We start from the raw sequence: 16348 nt of genomic DNA on the forward strand, positions 1-16348 counted from the left end.
TTAAGAACTACGTAACTTTGTATTTTATATTTTAATTTTATTTTTCCTAGAGTTCTTAAAAATATGATGTGTTCCAAAATAATTACTATTTCTCTACTGATGAAATTACAGAAATAAGAGAAATGTCAGTCAAAAAGGATCTCAACATAAATCCTTTTAAAGGAAATATTGGAGAAACAATAATTGTTTTCAGAAGTTCTCCAATGGTCTGCTTTGATTGCACCCTTGGAACTGAGGAATTAGAGATGTGAATGGGTCCACCTCTAGCTTCATAAGTTCTGACCCTTTTTAAACTCAGAGAGTGAGATAAGATATAGATAGTTGGTAGCCTGAGAAATTATTTTCCTCATGTTTTTGTCCTGTATATATTCTAGTTTACTAGAAATCTTTATTTCTGAGAACTTAATGAATTCCTCTGCTTCATATACTTCATACCAAAAAGGAGACTTAAGTGAAGTAATACTAAATGTTTTGCTCCAAAACAGAGAGTGAGTTAAACAAAGCTGAATTAACTATGTACATTTTTCTCTAAGCCTCAGTAAATATTCTTCTCCAGTGTCTAGATCAGGCGTCCCCAAACTTTTTACACAGGGGGCCAGTTCACTGTCCCTCAGACCGTTGGAGGGCCGCCACATACTGTGCTCCTCTCACTGACCACCAATGAAAGAGGTGCCCCTTCCTGAGGTGCGGCCGGGGGCCAGATAAATGGCCTCAGGAGGCCGCATGCGGCCCGCGGGCCGTAGTTTGGGGACGCCTGGTCTAGATCCTACTTTCTCAGTGTTTGGTTGGTGAATTTTTGAAACACATTTGCAAATAATTCTAAGATGTCCTGGCTAGACTAATTCTGAGTAGGCAAAGACTATAGGAAAACCATGTAGCGAGAGAGATGGATGGGAAAACTCATTGTAATACTCCCTCCTATCCCTTAGAGACAGGATACTGATGTGGTTGAATACTATTTTATAAGCCAGTTGTTCTGCAATGGACAAGGCAACAGAATGTGGGGCCTCTTCAGAAAGTTGACTACAGATTAATTAGTACAATATTTCCATTGGGTATGGTAAGTACAATTTCTCCAAACCTAGAAGATTGCATATATTTTGGGTTCTACATCTATACGGAAGAAACCACACAAATAAAATCCTACTAGAACTGGAGAAAGTCCCAGGGAGTCTTCACAGGAGATCAAGCTTTAAAACGTGATAACAAAGGGTAATTTTGTCATGGGAAAAAAAAAGAAGGTTGACACAGATATGACTTCAGTTTACTGTACATAATAATAATGAATGGCAAATACTCAGGTTCAATCTTCTTTTTGGTCATAAATACCAGAATACTAAGGCCTAGTTTTAGCTTGAAAAAGGTAGTGTTCATCAAGTTGATACCAGAGCATTTAGTAAATCTTCTAAACTCTTTACCTCGAAAGGCCAAATTGAACTTAAAAATATTTTTTGAAAAGTCTGCTAGTAATTCATGAAAAGTAGCAATATAATGAAAAAATTGTAGATGTCTGGATCTATACCTTCCTTGGGTTTTACTAGTAGAGAAAAGATAATGTGGGATGGGAGACAGATCTAACAGAAGGTGATGGTATGCTTTTAGATTCTTGATTTTATAATATCGACAAATTTTAATGTGTTTTATGTGGTAATATCTGCTTAATGGCTTTAAAAAAATTATTAAAGCAGTGTGCTAATTGAAAAATAATACTTGTCACTGCCCTGTCCTGTTACTCTTAGAGGTAAATAATAACAATGTAGTATACATATTTTTAAACTTTTAAATGCATATATATAACATATAATTAGATAAGATTTTTAATTTTATTTTTTACAGAAATGGGATTACTCTGTGTTCTTCTATACAATTGGTTCTTCATATCCATGGGTTCCACAGCTGCAGATTGAATCAATCTCAGATTTAAAAAAATATTTGGAAAAACATCCCCAAATAAATAATAATACAACAATAAAAGTTATACAAATAAAAAACCAATACAGTAGAACAACTATTTATATAGCATTTACATTGTATTAGGTATTATAAGTCATCTAGAGATGGTTTAAAGAGATGGTTTAAAGTATAAGGTAGGATGTGTGTAGGTTATATGCAAATACAACACCATTTCATATCAGGAACTTGAGCAGCCTTAGATTTTGGTGTTCTTAGGGTTGGAGTTTGGGGGTGTCCTGGCACCAATCCCCCTTGTATATCAAGGAATAATGGTAATTTGATTCGTTTCACTTAGCAATATAGCGTGGCTGTCTTTTCATTATATTCAACATTGCCTTTGTCTTTTTAATGGTTGCACTGTATTCCACTATTCGTTTATTCCAGACCAGCTGTCCCCTTCTACATAGACATTTAAGTTGACACCAGTGTTTGCTTTTACAGATAGTCCTGCAATAAACATTCTTATCCACAAATGCTTGTACTCATTAATATTTCTGAGGGAGACATTAGAACTGAAGTGGCTGAGTCAAAAAATTATTTATAGAATAGGGATAAAAATTGAACTGGGATGGTCTGGCAGTTTATATACACTTAAATTATTAATTTCGTTATTTGTGTAGTATGTGCTTTTGTAGTCTCTATGACTTTGTTTTGCTTTTTTTCTCTTTTACAGATCATTTTAAGCATTATTTTACCACCCACCATTTTGACCTTGGAATTTAAAAGCAAAGCTGAGATGTCACATGTTCCCCAGTCCCAGGACTTCCAATTTATGTGGTATTACAGTGACCAGAATGCCAGCAGTTCCAAAGAAAGTGCTTCTGTGGTTAGTGCAAAAGCATAATGAACTGAATTTTCATTGTATTGACTGAACACAAACATACACATATCCTTAAAGTTTACTTACATAGCTATCTGTTAAACAAAAGTTACGTTGCCTCTATTTCAGACCAGTGATGACAGATGGTGTTGGGGTTATACATTATTTTTAAATGCCTCTGACTAATCAATCAAGCATTTAGTTCTCTTGCATAATTTTAATCCTATTATGGGATGGTCAGGTATACTATGTACAGTAGACCTAATTAACCCCCATATACAGTTAAGCAAAATATCCTATTTCTACATCATAGACAAAATCAAAGACTTTATTATATCTTGACAACTATCTAACTTTTCATTTTCCTTTGTAACTAGTAGAATAAATAAACTTCTACTTCTCTAAAGCTACAGTGAGGAATTTCTCATATCTTTATTTATAACCATCCAGGTTTAGAATTTGTGTTGATCTTCACTGTTCCACCCCACAGATCCTTTCATTTGTTATAGCCAGTGGCTATGGATAGTTTTACTTGAGTCCTAGATGTACAGTCTTTCCTGGGTAACTTGTGCTACTTCTCTTGTGGCCCATCTCCACTGTAAAATGTCTGGTATGCTGTGAATATGTTCTTTGCTTTTTATGCCTCAACTTGGATCATTGGTTATGAGGTTGTCTAAATGCGAAGTATAGTAAACATCTTCTCTGGCATTTAATACTTCAAGGAAACATCTTTATCTAACATCTTGTCAGATGCGTTTTTGTATTTTTATTTGTTATAATATTTAAAAACATATTTGGTAAGTATATTAATTGAAAACTAATCAATTACAATTAATTTTTTATGGCTAGTATCTGTTGTCGACAGCGGAGCATCCATTCTCATTGGTCAATGCCTCTGCTAGATCAATTGTTAAATGTTTTGTTAACTAGAACCCCTATTTGGGCATGCAAGTGTTTCTCTCCTCTTCCCTCCCTCCCTCCCCTATCCCTCCGTCCCTCCTCCCTTCCCTTCCTCCTTTCCTCCTCTCCTCCCCTCCCCTCCCCTCCCCTTTCCTCCCCTCCCCTCCCTTCTCCGTTCTCTGAATCCAAGAGGGTACATTCTACCCTGTAGAGTGTGTGAGAAGTTACCCCTTGCAAAGCTGGGCTTGTCAAGTTGTTACAGTTGTGATTTTGTGGATTAGATGCTACAGTCACTGAGTTGAAACCATTTCAACTTTTCTAAGGGAAGAGAAGAAAGGTAGTGTTGATCTGACTCCTTTAGAAATAGAGTGTCATGGTCATATGTGAAATATTTGGTTTGGCTTTTTGTTTTGTCTTGTTTTGTTTTTTGAGACAGAGTCCTGCTCCATCGCCCAGGCTGAAGTGGAGTGGGGTGATCTCAGTTCACTGCAACCTCTGCCTCCTGGGTTTAAGCAATTCTCCAGCCTCAGCCTTCTGAGTAGCTGGGACTACACGTGCCTGCCATGATGCCGGCTAAGTCTTGCATTTTTAGTAGAGACAGGGTTTTGCCATGTTGGCCAGGCTGGTCTCTAACTCCTGACTTCAAGTGATCCTCCTGCTTTGGCCTTCCAAAGTGCTGAGATTACAGCGTGAGCCACTGAGCTCGGCTTTGTTTGGCTTTATGCTTACTAAGTTGCTCTCATTAAGTTCATTGTTGAAATAAACAATGAAAAATGCTGTCTATCCTGTCTACAAAGGAATATGTAAATCTGTTGGCAATTTTCTACACATGGTAGCAAGTAGTACTTTCTTTGCAAGTGGATATAACTCTTCTTTTGGCTCCCACAGGTTTCCTTAAAGGCTAAATTTTCACAAGCATCGAATCCCTTGTAGGCCATTCCACTATGCAGTCATTCTTAAAGGGGAGACTTTAGAGAAAGAATTGCAGCCTTGAATGGCAATTAAGTATGCTATTAACATTAAAAATATAGTAAGTTCTCACAGTTCCCTGAAAAATTAAATTTTGGCTGTGATATAGTAGTCCTGTTTATAGCAGTTGCCCACCTACATGGTTTGTACATACCCATATACCAATTTATGAATTCATTGACTCTTTAGTGACCACTTTACGTGTGCTAGAGGTTCTGTGACACTGCATCAATTAAGCAGATGTGGCTTCTTCCACTGTGGGGCTTATAATCAGACAGAATATCCACAATTTCTCACCATTCTTCAATTAAAACAATGAACAATTGTGTTGAAAATGTTTCAAGTCTGTTTATTATGAATGGCTTATAATCATAGCAACAATTTTTCTTTTGCTTTTGAATTTAACTTAGGCAGTAATTATTAGTAAGCTGCTATGTTTTTAGAATTCTGCTAGGCAGGGTATAAGGGGTAGAGGCAGCACTTTTGGTGGGATAGATAAGATTTCATAACACTAAGTAAATGCAATTTATTATTGAGGAGCATAAATTGCATTATGTATTGTGGTAGGAAACTGAAGGCAGATGATACATACATGCTCTTTAGTGTCACTGTGTTGTGTTCTTGTGGTGATAGTGGGTGACAATGAATATAGAGGAGGTACTTCTGGTAATTGGAGAAGGAAAGCCATTATTCTTGAGCTGAAGCTGTATAGTATCAAATGCTGCATTTACTCACTGAGGTTTATAAATCTCCTTATTGAAATTTCCAGATGAGAAGCAACAGGTCCTTTAACCAGGGTCAGTAGCAATGGACATGGAGAGGAAGAGACAGATAGGGTCTTTTAAACAAGGCCATCTTGAAGGAACACAAGGATAACTGGAGAGGGAGTGGGTTCAGGAGGGGAAAGATGTGCTCAGTCTGAGACTGATAAATCACAATGAAATAGTACTAAGAAAGTTGTATAACAAAATCTATTTTATCAGAGCATCATTAAGTAGGAAAGAGGACTGTAATACAATGGAAAACAGATATAGATTATAGTAGACCTATTGTTGTAGTTATTTTAATCTGTGTACCTGCTGGTATTAGATTACAATTAGAGAGAAAAAAAGAGTATGGGGTGGCCAGAGGGTGTGGGGAGTAAGAGGAGCTATATATATGTATAATAAAAGTTACTCAAGCCAAATGTTTTTGTCTTTACCTTTTTCTCAGTTAAAAAAAAAAAAAAGGCCTGAATCTGAATTTATATTCTCAGGTTGTCTTCATCATAGCAATTTGTGTCTTTGAATTCAACTCAGGGACAGGCTGGATCAGCACTTTATAATCTGCTCCAAACTGTCAAAAGCAATTAAGAGCTAATGACACACTAGAAAAATAATAAAAGAAGTTATTTAATAATAAAGTCATTACTTAAATTGCTTTCTGGGGTCTTTCTAATGTGATATTGATATCATTAACAGCTCATAAATGATGACTTTTCTAATTGGTTTTATGCCATTTTAATTCTAGGCTAGTTCACACCTGCTAGGAATTGGGCCAATTCCTACATTTCTAAGCCACAATCCCAACCCCACTGCCCTAAGTGAAATAAATGACTGAATAATTAATCAGGCACTGACGATAACCCATCTAGATGCCCGAGGCCTTAAACATCACATTTTTCTGCAGTTATATGGACAATTCAAGCAAAATCTGATTCATTCCTTGGCTTGAAAAATTCTGCTCATCTTGCAGATCTGACATTAGAGAGACATATTTTGTGGCTAGGTTGCAAAACTGGACTAGTTTGAGAGGCAGCAGAGAATGTTCCTTTTTTTTCTTTCAACATTACTTTAAAAAATTAAAAAGTACATGTGTTTTTTATTAAAAAACTAAAACTGAATAGATACCCATACAGGAAAGTGAGATCGCCTTTGCTTCCATTTCGCTACCCTTATGTTGCTGTTTCTCAAAGGTACCCAGGCTATAAGTACTTTTTTTCATTTCTTTTTCTTCCTCTTTTGAAAGCTCATTCTGTGCAGGTGTTTGGGTAGTCACATTCTGGCAAATCCTGCTCTACCAGACATATACTCATTGCTATTTCTCTGTGTAAGTTAATTCCTTTGGACTGATACATATCTTTTGGGAAGTCGATGAAAGATCTGATTCGTTCCCCAGAAAAATGCATGTAATCACAAATACTTGCACATAGTTGCAGGGTGTTCAAGGAACTCTAGAAGCTCAGGGGGCACATGACTGCAGGCAAACAGACCCTCTGCTATAAATCAGTGGGGAAGCTATTGAAGGTCAGAATCCTAAAACTAATGCAGTGCCTGAATTTCCTGTGACAGGGAATGGTCAACCTTCATCAGTGTGTAGTCATTTTGTTCTTATGTGTTAAGGAAATAATTGTATTGTTCGTTACAGATTTCACCGGGTTTTTGTGAGTATTCTTAGGTTCCAAAATTTAAAACACACAAAAATTAGCCAGGCATGGTGGTGGGTGCTTGTAATTCCAGCTACTCGGGAGGCTGAGGTATAAGAATCTCTTGAACCTGAAAGGGGGAGGTTGCAGTGGACCAAGACTGTGCCATTGCACTCCAGTCTGGGTGACAAGAGTGAGACTCCATCTCAATTGAAAAAAAAAAAAAAAAGGAGACTGGGAACAGGGACCAATTTTAAATTCGTGGAAGTACTCCTGCTTTGGGTTTGATTACTAGAGAGTCAGCTTGCATTTCAGAAATACCTTATGCTCTTTACCTGGTCAATAATTTATAAATACATGCAGTTTTTTCTCCCTTCAAAGGTAACATTATAATTTGGCATGTGGGCGCCCAGTTAATTTTTTTTTTTTTTTTTTTTTTTTTTTGTGAGGCAGAGTTTCCCTCCATCGCCCAGGCTGGAGTGCAGTGACATGATCTCGGCTCACTGCTACCTCTGTCTCCCAGGTTCAAGTGATTCTCCTGTCTCAGCCTCCCGAGTAGCTGGGATTACAGGCACCCACCACTATGCCCTGCTAATTTGTGTAGTTTTAGTAGAGACAGTGTTTCACCATGTTGGCCAGGCTGGTCTTGAACTCCTGACCTCAGGTGATTTGCCTGCGTTGGCCTCCCTAAGTGCTGGGATTACAGACGTGAAGCACTGCATCTGGCCAATTAATTTCTAATATATTATTTATAATATTTTTTGGACATTCATGCTTGTCACTATTTTAGTTATAAGCTGCTGACAAGAAAATGATTATTTGTTTATTTTACAGAAAGAGTATGATTTGGAAAGAGGCCATGATGAGAAACTGGATGAAAATCAGCATTTTGATTTTGAAAGTGGGCCCCCAAACCTTCCATGGACCAGGAAAGTCTATGAGTTCTACAATGCTCCGATTGTCAAGTTTTGGTTTTATACGGTTGGTCTCATTACAACAACATATGTCGGACTAATGATGGTTGATAGCTAGTGATGATGTTGATAATTTCCCTGCTTTGCCACTTTGCAATAAAGATATAGAAACCTAGTTTAAAAAAAGTGAGGGCATGACAAAGTAGGTAGCAAAGAGGACTGGAGGAAAAACTGGAGAGGTTAGGATGGAGCTCTCTTTGGGAGTTCAAGAACAAGCATTTTCTTCTCTCTTTGAGTGCTAAGAATTAGCATTATTATTGCAGGAAGATCTGGCTGGCTTTGCCCTAGTCTTACCTTTGCTCCTGTCTCTCAAAATCTCTGAGCTAGAAATTTTCCTGGAAAGAAACACTGGAATATTCTTTTCTTAACAGCGTGACTGTGGTTAAAACTCTCTTGGCGCTCCTCCAGAGTCCCTCAAATACGTGGTTGCACATTCACATAAGTGGTAAAATTTCATCATTTGAAGGGAGACTGAGCCTTCCCAGATTTGTGGGACAACAAAATTAATAGCATTGTTTGTAGAATTAAGCAATAGGTGAGTGGATTATTCTTAGAAAATCAGCAATTGAATCAGCTTTTCCCTTGTAGAAATATGTTATATAGATTAAAAAAACGATGTAAGTGTTTGTTTTTTTGCCTTCAGTAATATATTCTTATAAATATATAGAGAAAATGAAACATTTTAGAAGCTGAACTGTGTGAACAAATACTAAATCTATTATGGATAATAGAGCAATAGAGAAAGCATGAACTGTGCTTTGGATGTGTTGAGTGCTTTTCACATTTGTTTCATAGAATTTTCTTTTCTTTTTCTTTCTTTCTTTTTTTTTTTTGAGACAGAGTCTCACTCTGTTGCTCAGGCTGTAGTGCAGTGGTGCAATCTCGGCTCAGATTCTCCTGCCTCAGCCTCCCTAGTAGCTGGGACTATAGGCATGTACCACCACACCCAGCTAATTTTTGTATTTTTTTTAGTGGAGACTGGGTTTCACCATTTTGGCCACAAGGGTCTCAATCTCTTGACCTCATGATCCACCTGCCTTGACCTCCCAAAGTGCTGAGATTACAGGCATCAGCCACTGTGCCCAGCCTCTTTTATTTCTTTTCTAATATATTTTTTTCCGTGACATGCCCTCAGGAGATCTCGAGAACATGTGCCACCATAGCATTTATTTTTCTAATGCTTATCTGTACTTAAATAGTTCATGGCCAACAGTTTGTATGTCTAAAACATTTGAAATATGACTATAAAAGGATATTTATCTAAATGTGTTGTATTTCCAAATATTTACCTGGCCAGCCACACACTTATCTCCTATACTTACTGAATAATTACATAGCTGTGTATGATTTTTATCTGTTTCCAAAAATCACATCTGCTTTCAAACAATGAGGAAATACCATTTTTGTGAATGTGCAACAACATCTACGAAAGACTCTGGGATGAGCACTGGGAGAGTTTTAACCATCCTCATACCATCGGGAAAAGCGTATTCAGACATTTCTTCCCCTGGAAATTTCTAGCTCATGAGCTTTAAGAAACAGGAACAAAGCTAAGCAAAAGCACAGAACCAGCCAGATCTGCCCACCATGCTGTTTTTAATAATTGGAAAGAAACAAAAAGAGTCAGAAGCAATACTGCCGATGTCCAGAGTGTTTAGTGTTTCATTTTTCCTAGATGTGATTACTTAGGTTGCTTGTATCTTTGTGTAACACCACTTTAGACTAATGAGTAAATGGATTTAACATAGCCTTTAGGAACCCAACCTGTTCTCAAGTAGAGGAACTGTGCTACTTTCTCAATCTGAATATCTACTTATTAAATATGTTTGTAATCTTTTGCTTATAGATATTCCAGATTCATATAGTCATGCACTATACATGTTAGAAAGAAAGTTATGGCGGAGGGTAACCTAAAGTTCAGGTCATTCAGCTTGATTTTACTGAGCGCTGACTGCTGTCTTTAAGGCATAGTATACTGGCCTGGCACAGTGGCTCACGCTTGTAATCCCAGTACTTTGGGAAGTTGAGGCAAGTGGATCACCTGAGGTCAGGAGTTCTAGGCCAGCCTGACCAACATGGAAAAACCCCATCTCTACTAAATAATACAAAATTAGCCGGGCTTGGTGGCACATGCCTGTCATCCCAGCTACTCGGGAGGCTGAAGCAGGAGAATCACTTGAACCCAGGAGGTGGAGGTTGCAGTGAGCTAAGATTGTGCCATTGCACTCTAGCCTGGGCAAAAAGAGCAAAAACCCTGTCTAAAAAAAAAAAAAAAAAAAAAGACACTATATTAGGTAGCAGAGCAGGCAGTGAGAAGAAGACATTGCCAAACATCAATGCTGATCTCAGGCAGCTTACAGTTATATAGGGGAGACCATTTAGGCATGCACATAAGGAATCAGTATAAGAGAATAACAAAATACAAATAATAAAAGATGTACAGATAAATGGGTGAAGGTCTGAACCTAAGAGTAAAAGTTAAGGACTCAATTGTTCAGCCATGCTGAAACCAATGACAAAAAAATTTAAATGCTTCATAGAACAAATTAATTTAAAGTATGTCCCTGAGGAGCCATCAAAAATACTCAGACTTTGAGACACAGACCGAGAGAAATATAGAATTGTTGAAATTTGCCTTTACTTTCTTATGCGCTTCTCTTCTACACCTGCTTAAATCATAGGCACGATACCCATTATGACCACCCAAAAAACCACCTATTGTCAATAATACCATTCTTATATAGTTAGAAATGGTTTAAACCATTCTCTATGTTATCTGTGCAGAACTAAAGTTAGAAGCAGACTTACCCATTTAGGTAGATAAAAGTATATGAGAAATACGGATCAAAGTTAAAATATGATTTTTGTGACCCATGAACACACACACACATGCACATTTTTCTCTCAACTGATTTTTATTTTTATTTTTATTTTTTGAGATGGAGTCTTGCTCTGTCACCCAGGCTGGAGGGCAGTGGTGTGATCTTGGCTCACTGCAACCTCAGCCTTCTTGGTTCAAGAGATTCTCCTGTCTCAGCCTCCTGAGTAGCTGGGATTACAGGCACACGCCACCATGCCCAGCTAAATTTTTGTATTTTTAATAGAGATGGGGTTTCACTATGTTGGCTAGGCTGGTCTCAAACTCCTAACCTCAGGTGATCTGCCTGCCTTGGTTTCCCAAAGGGCTGGGATTACAGGCATGAGCCACCGTGCCCGGCGGATACAAGGTTTTTAAATGTAGGTATTGATCAGTGAGCACTGTGTGTTGTCTCTAAGGCTGTTTAGAGGACTGTAGTCTCATACATAGTTGATATAGTGTAAATTTGTAAAGTCTTCCTGATGGAAAATTTAGTAGTATTTATCATAGTTAGTTGTCAGTGTGCATGGACAGATATTCTGCTTCTGGTAATATATCTTAAGAAGATAGGGGGCCGGGCGCGGTGGCTCACGCCTGTAATCCCAGCAGTTTGGGAGGCCAAGGCGGGTGGATCACGAGGTCAAGAGATCGAGACCATCCTGGTCAACATGGTGAAACCCCGTCTCTACTAAAAAAAATACAAAAATTAGCTAGGCATGGTGGTGTGTGCCTGTAATCCCAGCTACTCAGGAGGCTGAGGCAGGAGAATTGCCTGAACCCAGGAGGCGGAGGTTGCGGTGAGCCGAGATCGCGCCATTGCACTCCAGCCTGAGTAACAAGAGCAAAACTCCGTCTCAAAAAAAAAAAAAAAAAAAGATAAGAATATTCGATAAGATTACAAAGCTATTAATCATTAAGTATGTGTGTGATTACTATGTCTTAATTCTTTCAAGACTATGGAAATCTAGACGTACATATATATATATGCACAGTAATTAGACAAACATTTATTGAATGTCTACCACGTGTCAGGCAGAGTGCTCAGTGCTGAAGATATAAATATTGACAGTCCTTAATTAAAAAGACTCACAGTTGGATACAACTTTTCTTTTAAACAGAATATTTTAATCAACATAAGATAAAACTCCCAGCAGTGGTGAATGCCACAGTTCATTGTATTTGAAAATAAGCATCTGTTGCCACTGCGCATCTGGCATGCTTCACATGTTTTCTTTCCTTCTTTTCTTTTCTTTTTTTTTTTTTTTTTTTTTATTGAGATGGAGTCTCAATATGTCATTCGGACTGGAGTGCAGTGGTACAATCTCGGCTCACTGCAACCTCTGCCTTCTAAGTTCAACTGATTCTCCTGCCTCAGCCTCCTCAGTAGCTGGGATTACAGGCACCCACCACCACGCCCAGCTAATTTTTGTATTTTTTAGTAGAGACAGGGTTTCATGTTTAGCTTCTATGTTTAAGATGTAGGGGAAGGCCTGTGACTTCTCCTCGGCTTGCTGTTAGCTTGACAGTGCCCCTGTTGGGCATGCAGGTTTCAGGAAATTCCAGTCAGGAGCCAGCAGGAATGATACAGTGTCTTCTTCCACCTGAGAAGGAGATCTGAGAACAGTGATTTCATTCCTGCCTCTAAATCCTGGACTAGAACACCATGGATTGTTGTGCTTTCCTTGATACTAGGTCATCAATAACCCAAAAGTGGTTCTAGTTCTGTGTTCATATTATTGTGTTGAAGTTCAAGCTTGTGTTTCTGCTGTCTGCATCTGCTTGGCATCCTCCGTGCTTGCCCTCACTCATGTCTGGGGAATGTGTGTCCCCCTCACAGGTGGCGTATTTGGCATTCCTTATGCTGTTCACTTACACCGTGTTGGTGGAGATGCAGCCCCAACCCAGCGTGCAGGAGTGGCTTGTCAGCATTTACATCTTCACCAATGCTATTGAGAGGGTCAGGGAGGTGAGTTGTGCCATCTAGCTTTGTCTTCTCCAGATGTCCTCAGCTATTGTAGGTGTCCACTAACAGTGTCCTTGGCTCTGGTGATGAAAATGGACATGTCAAGGGCGGGGAAGACAGGAAACACTGACCTTGACTTATATGCTGCAAGAAGGTTATTTGGGGGAAAATCCTTGATTTCAGCCCTTTATCTTTGTCAGCTGCTTTCTGCTGGTTGGTGTATTTGGAAGCAGTTACCTTTGAAGCATATATCTTGATGTCTTTACCAGCCCTAAAGGATAGATCATCCCCTAGAATTGTTTTAAACCCTCCAACGATTTGATTTCCCTGAGGTTTTTTCGTTTTTTAGGTTTTTTTTTTTGATGGGGTTGATTTTTATTGCCTTGCATTACTTCAATATTATCAATTTCATCTCATGAGTGGCACATGAATGGCTGAAGTTGTGCAGTTTGTAAGGAATGTGTTTATAGCTTTTGAAAACTCCTGTCAAACACTTCTGAAAATTGAAGTTGGAAATCTCTCTGAGGCAAGTAATAATCCAAGAAGCAGAAAAACAAAACTTTAACATTTCCTAGTTTGTAATGAGTTACTTTTATAAAAGGGCTGAGTGTGGTGGCTCACGCCTGTAATCCTAGCACTTTGGGAGGCCAAGGCAGGAGGATCACAAGGTCAGGAGATTAAGACCATCCTGGCTAACACAGTGAAACTCCGTCTCTACTAAAAATACAAAACTTAGCCAGGCATGGCAGCACATGCCTGTAGTCCCAGTTACTTGGGAGGCTGAGACAGAATTGCTTGAACCCAGGAGGCGGAGATTGCAGTGAGCCGAGATTGAGCCACTTGGACTTCAGCCAGGGCAACAGTGGGAGACTCTGTCTCAAAAACAAAACAAACAAAAAAATAGCATTCCTATCAGTTATAACTGCAACCACAAATATATATGACTTAGACTGTTTTAGATGTCAATGTATGTCTCTTGTCTATGTATTTACCTATATTTATTTTGTCCTAGAGGTAATATAATCAACATTATATACTTACATTCTTTGTAATTATACCTATGTTGTCTGCTAATTTCTATGTGGAATTTATATATTATAGAAAATAAATCAGGAGAGAAACAGATAGTTATCTGAATTGTACCATGTTTTTATGCTTCAGGGAAAATAGATGTACTATTTTTCATTTCCGTTTGTCTAGTATGCTGTTTCAGGGTTATTTTCTTTTTCTTTTTTTTCTTTTTCTCCCTCTTTTGATTTTATTTATTTATTTATATTTTATTGCACTTTAGGTTCTGGGGTGCATGTGAAGAACATGCAGGATTGATGCATAGGTATCAGGGGTATTTTCTTAGTGAGTTCTAATATAACTTTTTTTTCCTTTGAGATAGAGTCCTGCTCTGTTGCCCAGGCTGGAGTGCAGTGGCAAGATCTTGCCTCACTGCAACCTCCTTCTCCCAGGTTCAAGCAATTCTCCTGCCTCAGCCTCCTAAGTAGCTGGGATTTCAGGTGCTTGCCACCACGCCTGGCTAATTTTTGTGTATTTGGTGGAGATGGGGTTTCACCATGTTGGCCAGGCTGGTCTCGAACTCCTGACCTCAAGTGATCTGCCCACTTTGGCTTCCCAAAGTGTTGGGCTTATAGGCATGAGCCACCGCACCCGGTTCAATATCACATTCTTAGTAGTTTGTCAACAACTCACTATTAGCAGTAGTCGGACTGGATTACAGGATTCCTTGCTCCCTTCAGTGTTCTTTGCACCCTGCTGTGCCTCCTGAAATGAAATCATAGTTATAGAGTTCCACTGCAATACTGAGTTTTAAAATGTCTTTGGCATTTCCCCATGCTATTTCAGGCTTATTGAAAGACAGAAAAAGTGCTTTTTTTTTTTTTGACTTCTAGTTGGGGTTGCAAGTGACAGTCTAGCATTATCAAAGATGCATTAATTATATCTTTATAGCATTATTTAAATAATTCATTACTGATGATAATAACTTCAGTCTCTGAAATCCCCAAATGATTTAAGGTTTGTCAGGGTTTAGATTACTCTTTAAATGAATGGTTTGTGTGTTTAAGAAGATGGTATTGATGGGATTCTTTGGTTGTACCTCTTTTTTTAAGTTTCCTTCTTCCTTCTTTTAGATCTGTATTTCAGAACCTGGGAAGTTTACTCAAAAGGTGAGGGTATGGATTAGTGAGTACTGGAACTTAGTAGAAACTGTGGCCATTGGCCTGTTTTCAGCTGGCTTCGTCCTTCGATGGGGTGACCCTCCTTTTCACACCGCGGGAAGACTGATCTACTGCATAGACATCATATTCTGGTTCTCACGGCTCCTGGACTTTTTTGCTGTGAATCAACATACAGGTCCATATGTGACCATGATTGCAAAAATGGTGAGTACAACTAGTTTTATATCCCGGTATTCTTTTAACAAAATTTTTAAAAATAATTTTTGTGGGTACAGAGTAGGTATATGTATTTATGGGGTTTATGGAATATTTTGATACAGCCATACAATATATAATAATCACTTCAGGGTAAATGTGGTATCCATCATCTCCAGCATTAATCCTTTGTGTAACAAACAACCCACTTATACTCTTAATTATTATGAACTATAGTCACCCTGTTATTCTAGTGTTCTTTGTAAAGATGCTCTGTTGTGCAGGCTAGATTTGAACTGCTGGGCTCAAGGAATCCTCCCATTTCAGCTGCCTGAGTAACTGGGACTACAGACAAGCACCACCACACCTGGCTTCTTTTCAGTGGTTATTCATGGTTTATATCAGATAGTTTAAGTTTTGGAATTATTATCATTGATATTTGAGACAGGGTCTTGCTCTGTCACCCAGGCTGGAGTGCTGTGGTGCAACCACAGCTCACTGCAGCCTTGTCCTCCCAAGCTCAAGCAATCCTCAGCCTCCTGAGTAGCTAGAACCACAGGCACACACCGTTGTACTGAGCTAATTATTTTTTATTGTTTACATAGACAGGGTCTCACTTTGTTGCCCAGGCTTGTCTCAAAGTCCTGAACTCAAACGATCCTCCTGCCTCAGCCTTGCAAAGTGCTGGGATTACAGGCATGAGCCATTCATTGTGCCTGGCCATTTTGGAATTATTTATAGAAGCACAGAGAGTAAGATCACACCACCACTGCCTTCCATATAATCACAAACTTGACTTTAGCAAATGACCTTGGGTAGTATATTGCAGTTAGTTAATTGGGACACTCAGCTCACCTTTTTGACTAGGGCCAGATAGTATGGGATTGAGTCAAATTTGTCTCTGAGCACAGCAGTTTCCAAGGACCAGATTCATGTGAAGCTACCACCAATGGTATTTTCTGCTAAAATATCCATTCTTTAAAATCACTCACTGACTCTCTCCTATCATCACATTCTTAAATTGTGCGTATAGGCCATATACTGTTCTAGGTACTTAGTATATATTAACTTGTTTAATTTTTGCAACAACTTTAGGAGATAGGTAGTATTATTATATACATTTA

General features: G+C 38.5%; 1 protein-coding gene across 20 annotated transcripts in view; it reads left to right on the top strand.

Moving 5' to 3' along the window:
* Positions 1 to 16348, top strand: part of TRPM6 (transient receptor potential cation channel subfamily M member 6) — a 375800-nt gene that overhangs the window by 111844 nt on the left and 247608 nt on the right. For 19 of the 20 annotated variants that reach the window (XR_012516553.1, XR_012516546.1, XR_012516543.1 and 16 more), the window contains 4 exons: positions 2627 to 2779; positions 7881 to 8027; positions 12715 to 12843; positions 14982 to 15233. Coding sequence is in view for 3 of the 20 variants with exons in the window: in XM_010341208.3 (XP_010339510.2) it covers positions 2627 to 2779; positions 7881 to 8027; positions 12715 to 12843; positions 14982 to 15233 (681 nt within the window). In the remaining 17 variants the exon portion in view is untranslated. The remainder of the gene's footprint in view (positions 1 to 2626; positions 2780 to 7880; positions 8028 to 12714; positions 12844 to 14981; positions 15234 to 16348) is intronic. The other variant, XR_012516554.1, reaches the window with a different exon arrangement.

Source organism: Saimiri boliviensis, chromosome 2 (genome assembly GCF_048565385.1).
Source record: "Saimiri boliviensis isolate mSaiBol1 chromosome 2, mSaiBol1.pri, whole genome shotgun sequence".
Taxonomy (NCBI): domain Eukaryota; kingdom Metazoa; phylum Chordata; class Mammalia; order Primates; family Cebidae; genus Saimiri; species Saimiri boliviensis.